This window comes from Myotis davidii, unplaced genomic scaffold (assembly GCF_000327345.1).
Source record: "Myotis davidii unplaced genomic scaffold, ASM32734v1 scaffold481, whole genome shotgun sequence".
NCBI classification, from domain to species: domain Eukaryota; kingdom Metazoa; phylum Chordata; class Mammalia; order Chiroptera; family Vespertilionidae; genus Myotis; species Myotis davidii.
The window spans coordinates 267,222-273,929 of NW_006291201.1; the positions used below are offsets into that span (position 1 = coordinate 267,222).

The 6,708-nt window shown below is 36.1% G+C and overlaps 1 protein-coding gene across 3 annotated transcripts in view; it reads right to left on the reverse strand.

The window, feature by feature from the left end:
- The window catches only part of PHKA1 (phosphorylase kinase, alpha 1 (muscle)), a 243,454-nt gene that overhangs the window by 151,992 nt on the left and 84,754 nt on the right, over positions 1–6,708 (reverse strand). For all 3 annotated transcript variants that reach the window (XM_006764336.2, XM_006764335.2, XM_006764334.2), the window contains exons 7-8: positions 4,079–4,177; positions 2,779–2,925 (exon numbers count right to left, since the gene is read on the reverse strand). In XM_006764336.2, coding sequence (XP_006764399.1) covers positions 2,779–2,925; positions 4,079–4,177 — 246 coding nt within the window. The remainder of the gene's footprint in view (positions 1–2,778; positions 2,926–4,078; positions 4,178–6,708) is intronic.

Genomic DNA, 6,708 nt, shown 5'->3' on the forward strand with positions numbered 1-6,708 from the left:
ATGATATGAAAAATAGATATGAAAAAATATATAGCCAATAGATATGAAAAAATGCTCAAGGTCACTAATCATCAGGGAAATGCAAGTTAAAACTACAATGAGGTATCAACTTTCACTTGTCAAAATGGCCACTATCAATAAATGAAGAAACAAGTTCTGGTGAGGACTAAAACAAAGGGTACACAGGCACTGTTGGTGGAAATGCAGACTGCCGGAGTCCGTCCATTCATTGTCTTCACTAGCTGAGTTTAGACAGAGACCCCCCAAAAGCTAGTAACCTTTGAAGTTCTAGCAAAGGTCAGAACTGTGCACCACCCAGTTAATTTAGGTAATAATAATTGAAGCATCCCCACCTTAGTTCCCTTAATTCCTTAGATACTTATGTAGATCTTTGTTGATTATTGTTAATCAGATACTCTGCCTACTCCCAGAAATCTATTGATGAGCTAAATCAGATACTTTGTCTGTTCCTGGAAATTGTCTGCTGATCTGTGTGTCATTGAAACCTCCTTACCCTAAGGGCTACTCCAGATCAATAAAAGCTTGGTGAGGTCTGAGCATGGGGGGAAGTCCTTCCCCTTGAGTTGGACTTACTCGCCTGGTCCCCCAATATTCCAAATTATCTCTTGTCTTTTCATATTCATTTGTGTGCGGCTCTGCTTCCAGTTCCTGAACCCTGACCCACGCGGGACGTGGGAAGGAAACACACAACAGCAGACTGGTGTATCCACTGTGGAAAACAGTATAAATTTTCCTCAGAAAATTAAAAATGGAACTGCCTTTTGACCCAGCAATCACACTTTTGGGTATATAATTCTAAGAATCTCGAAACACCAATCAGAAAGAACATATGCAATCCTATGTTCACAGCAGCATTATTTACAACAGCCCAAGTGCCCATCAGTACATGATTGGATAAAAAGCCGTGGTGCAATTACACAATGTTAATATTACACAGCTGTAAAAGGGAGGAACTATTAACCTTTGTGAGAGCATGAATGGACCTGGAGATTATTATGGTAAGTGAAATATGCCAGTCAGAGAATGAGAAATATCATATGACCTCACTTATTTGCAGAATCTAATAAATAAAATAAACTGACAAACAAAATAGAGCCAGAGGCATGGACATTTGGAACAGACTGACAAATGTCAGAGAGATGGGATGTGGAGGGGACTGATAAAGGAAGGTGAAGGGAGTAGCAAAGAACCTATCTGCATACTCATGGACACAGACAATAGTGTGGTGAGGGTCAAGAGAAGGGGGGCGGTGGGAGCTGGGTGGAGGTAGGCAAAAGGGGTGGAATGGGAACATCTGCAATAGTGTCAATAATAAAAATTTTAAATAAAATAATGTAGACAGAAAAAAAAGCTGTGGTACATTTTTACAATGGAATATTACTCAGCCATAAAAATGAATTAAATTTTACATTTTGTAACAGCATGGATGGACCTGGAGGGTATTATGTTAAGTGAAATAAGTCAGTCAAAGAACAAAAAATACCAAATGATTTCCCTTACATGTGCAATCTAAAGAATAATATACACTAACAAACAAAATAGAAACAGATTCATAGACATAGAGAACAGACTTTTGGCTGTCAGGGGGATGGGCTTTGGGAGACTGAGTGGAACAGATGAAGTGATTGAGAAGTATAGATTGGTAGTTACAGAATGAATAGTCATGGGGATGTAAAGTACAGCATAGGGAATAGAGTAAATAATATTGTAATTATGTATGGTACCAGGTGGATACTAGACTTACTAGGGTTTACTTCTTAAGTTACATTAATGTCTAAGCACTGTGTTGTACACCTGTAATACAAAATAATATTGAATGTGAACTGTAGCTGAGAAATATAAAAAAGGAATACATTTTTTTGCAACAGGTTCATGTGCCAACTTATCAACAATATAGACACAATAAATAAAAATAATAATTTTAAAAACCCTGATAGCCCAGCAGCAGAAGCTGATTTCAGCAAAATGATTTTAAGGGAGGGCTACGTTACAGACTCTTCCCTAAAGCAGAGTTCCTAATGTTATCCTCTCCATGTCTTTCCACCTTATGGTAAGTCTGTGATAGCCCAATTACTGATCTATGTGTTCCTGTTTACAGAGCACATAAGAGACCCTAGGCTTGTTTTAAAAATTAAAAATAAAAACAACTTATTTTTAAAAAGTTGAAATAGTTTGAGATTTCCAGAAAAGTTGTAAGAATAGTACAAAGAGTTTCCATATACCCTTCAACCACTGTCCCCTTATATTAACCATCATACATAACTATAGAATTTATCAAAACTAAAAAATTCACCTTGGAACAACTTTATTAACCAAAGCACAGAAATTACTTGGATTTCACAAGTTTTTCCACTAATGGCATTTTTTTTTCTATTCCAGTATGTTTCAGGATCCCACTGCATTTGGTTGTCATGGCTCCTTACTCTCTGAATCTGTTACAGTTTCTGTCTCTCTTTGTTTAAAAAGTGTCACATTGACACTTTTGAAATGTGTGTCAGTTTTTTTGTAGAATGCCCTCAATTTGATTTTGTCTGACGTCTTCTCATGATTAGATTGAGGTTATGCATTATTCGGAAGGATGTCACAGAGGTGCTGTGTACTATATAGAGAGTACATGATGTCAATACACCTTATTTCTGGTGATATTAACCCTGATCACTTGGTTAAATCACCAACACAGGTCATACTGAAGGCCTAAAATGATAATTTCCCTTTAAAGTAAGAACCCTAAAGGAAGAAAGGCACATGTACACATACTTGAAGTTTGGTGATGATTTCCTGTTTCGTGACCTCCACCAACTGATTATCTTCTACTGCAAAGGCTGGGAAGGATACAACTGAAAGCAGGCTAGCGTCAACCTCTTTGGATGTTGAAGCCCGGGGAAGTATTGAATTAAGGATAGACTAAGAGAAAGGAAATCAAATGTAGCACATTAGTGAATAACTCAAGGTTGTAAAACTAACAAGTTTATTTTCCAAAGATTTATATAGAAGAGCAACATTCAGAAGAAAATCTAAACATCATTCAATAGTGAGAGCTTTAAAAACTAGCTATTTCTGTGCATTATCCCTTGTTTCAATACTGCTCTCAATGTTTTCCAATCCTGATTGTTAAGCAACTGTAAATGGATACAGAGTACTCTTAACATCATTATCCCACCCACAATCCCGTTGCTCTATTAGCAACTATTTAAGCATAAAGATAAGAGAAAATGTAGCTGCTGAAAAGCAGGAAATGGAAGGCTCAGCTCATATATCTTTGGTATTTATCTTTTCCATGAAAATTTTTATAATTAGAAGATGAATTCATATTTACTATAACACTATGGATGTCTAATCAGGATTTAAAGATGAGAAGTAAAATCATTTTGTCAATGAGAAGAACCTTAATCTTTCAATACAAAGAGTAATCCTAACCAAAACTAAATATATGCATTTATCATTTAAACCAGGAGTGGGGAACATCTGGGCCATGGGCCATATAAGGCCCATTAAATCATTTGGTCTGGCCCTACCAAGGCATTAGAGGTGAGTTAATTAAATGTTTGACCAAATGTAGCAGGCTAATTTTTAAGTTGATAATTTCATATGGCCCATGAATGATGTTATAAATATCCAAATGGCCCTTGTTCTTTACCCCTTATTTAAACAGTGTAAGGTCCAGTTAACCCTAGAGCCAACCTGGGACAAGGGAATGTTTCAGAGCCACTATCAACACTCAACATAAGTCACCCCCCACCACCTTGCTCTCTTGTTATATTTAGAAAAGGAGATACTCAGGAGTACAGTCCATAGGTTTGATATGACAATAGTGAGGAATTCTATATGCTATGATGTGATCCCTTTATAACCATGAATGAGAGAACAGGACTATGATCTATGTTATAGCTAATGCTATATCAGGCTTATTATAATATAGTATGTCTGATATTTTTTGGCACATAGTAATAAATAAGATTGTCTATTCTCAATCAGGTCTCTTTATTCTATAGTCCACACTAAGTCTGAATCTGGGTAAGAATAAAATTTTCTATAATGTGGTCCATTATTTTCTTACCTGGCAGTGTTGTACTTCATCAGCAAGGACATGAATAACTGATTGGGGCCCACCTTTCACACCGAACAGATCCAGTTCATCTAATGCTTCTAGGGCTGCCTTTGAGGAACAAAGAAGGTCAATTTCAGTATTAGATATATTTCTACTCCCTGTATCATATCAATGCACACAATGTAATTTTGAATATGTCAAGAACATAAAATACAATAACAGTCTTTATTCTGAGGGGCCTCTGAGTTGTTCTTTGGCTTCCATATTACCCCAGAGACAATTAAGATGAAGGTTGTATCCATTCTTTCAGGATAAAACCCTGCAATAAGTTCAATATAGAAAGAACATACCTCAATATAATAAACACCCATATATGACAAACCCACAGCTAACATTATACTCAACAGTAAAAAACTGAAAGTTTCTTCTCTAAGATCCGGAACAAGAAAAGAGTGCCTACTCTTACCACTCTTACTCAACATAGTGCTAGTAGTTGTAGCCAGAGCAATTAGGCAAGAAAAAGAAATAAAATGCATCTGATTTGGAAAGGAAGTAAAACTGTCATTATTTACAGATGATACAACCTTATATAGAGAAAACCCTAAAGACTCAATCATCAAAAAACTAATAAATGAATAAAATAAAGTTGAAGGATATAAATCAGCATACAGATATCAGGATGTTTTTGTACACTAACAACAAAACATCGGCAGAAGATAAAAAAGAAACTATCCTATTCACAATAGCATCAAATTCAAATACTTAAGACTAAATCTAACCAAAGAGGTGAAGATCTGTAAATGAAAACTACATTTTGATGAAAGACATTGAAGACACGAACAAATGGAAAGATATCCCATGTTCATGGGTTGGAAGAATTAATATTCTTAAAATGTCCATATTACCAAAAACCATCTATAGATTCAATGGAATCCCTATCAAAGTTCCAATGAAATTTTATAAAGAGATGCAAATTCTAAAATTTTTATAAAACCACAAAATACCTCAAATAGCCAAAGCAATCATGGAAAAGAAAAAACAAAGGTGAAAGCACCACATTTCCTAATTTCAAATTATACTGCAAAGGTATAGTAATGAAATAGTATGGTATGGGCATTAAAATAGACAAAGAGCTTAATGGAACAGAATAGAGAGTTCAGAAATAAATTCCTGCATTTATGGTCAATTAATATTTGACAAGAGAGTCAAGAATTCAATGACAAAAGAAAAGTGTTTTCAACTAATCAATAAAGGGTGTTGGGAAAATAAGATAGCTGCTGGGACTGACCGGCAGACACTGAACGACAAATGAATGATTACTCCAACATATGTTTCTGTGGAAGAGAGGGCTAAGGCACTACTTGGCTATAACCGCCAACTAGCCCTGTTCACCTGCCTCCTTTGGCTTTTATTATCATAACAGCTTGAACTAAAATTAACCTCTAGATACAATTAGCAAGGTAAGCATCCTTGAGAAAGTATATGCTTCTACAAGGTCAGGTCTTTAAAGATTAAACATTGAGATTCTAGCAAAACACCCTGCGGGATTGGACTTGTTTGGAAAAGTTAAGGTAGGGTCTGCTGCCTTCGGCAAGGTCTCCTAAGAGGACCCTGACCTTTCGGGAAATCCTCCTTACAGACATTCCAACCAAGTCCCGTGCTTCCCCACAGGTAGCCATACGCAAAGCAATAAAATTGGATCCCGGTCTTAGACTACTCATACAAATTAACTTAAAGAAGATTAAACATAAGACCTCATACCATAAAACTCCTAGAAGAAAACACAGGGAATAAGCTCCTTTACATTGGCTTTTACAATGATTTTTTTAGATAACACCAAAAGCACAAGTAACTAAAGCAAAAATCAATAATTGGGACTACAACAAGCTAAAAAGTTTATGCACCACAAAAAAAAAAATTAAAAAATCTGAAAGGCAACCTATGGAATGGCAGAAAATATATCTGATAAGAGGTTAACATCAAAAATATATAAAAACTCATATGATTAAAAACAGCAACAACAAAAAACCAATTTAATTAAAAATGGGTAAAGGAATTAAATTTTCTCCAAAGAAGACAAACAAATGGCCAATAGGTACATGAAAAATGCTCAACATCACTAATAAAACAGGTAAACACAAACGAAAACCAAAATTCAATATCACCTCACAACTGTTAGTATGGCTATCATCAAAAAGACAAACAATAACAAATGTTGGCGAGGATGTAAAGAAGAGGGAAACTTGTACACTCTTGGTGAAAATGTAAATTGGTGCATCTACTATATAGAGTAATATGGAGGCTTCTTTAAATATAAAACTACTGGGAGACCACACCATCTTGAAGGGGAGAGTGGCTGTTATCAGAAGTGTATACATCCAGGGACCCTGCAACCATGGCACCCAGGGACCAATTATGAACCCAGGAACACTGGATCTCAAGCAGTGAGAATACGTGGAGTCATACGAGCCCTGCTCCTCCTCACGGAAAGGAGAGAAAGAGCTACATAACCAGACACCCAGAGAAGAGAGATCATGGGGAGACAGAGAAACAGTCTGCAAATGAAAGAAAAGGAGGCATCACCAGAAAAGGAAGTAAACGAAAAGGAGGCAAGCAATATGGCAGAGAAAGAATTAAAA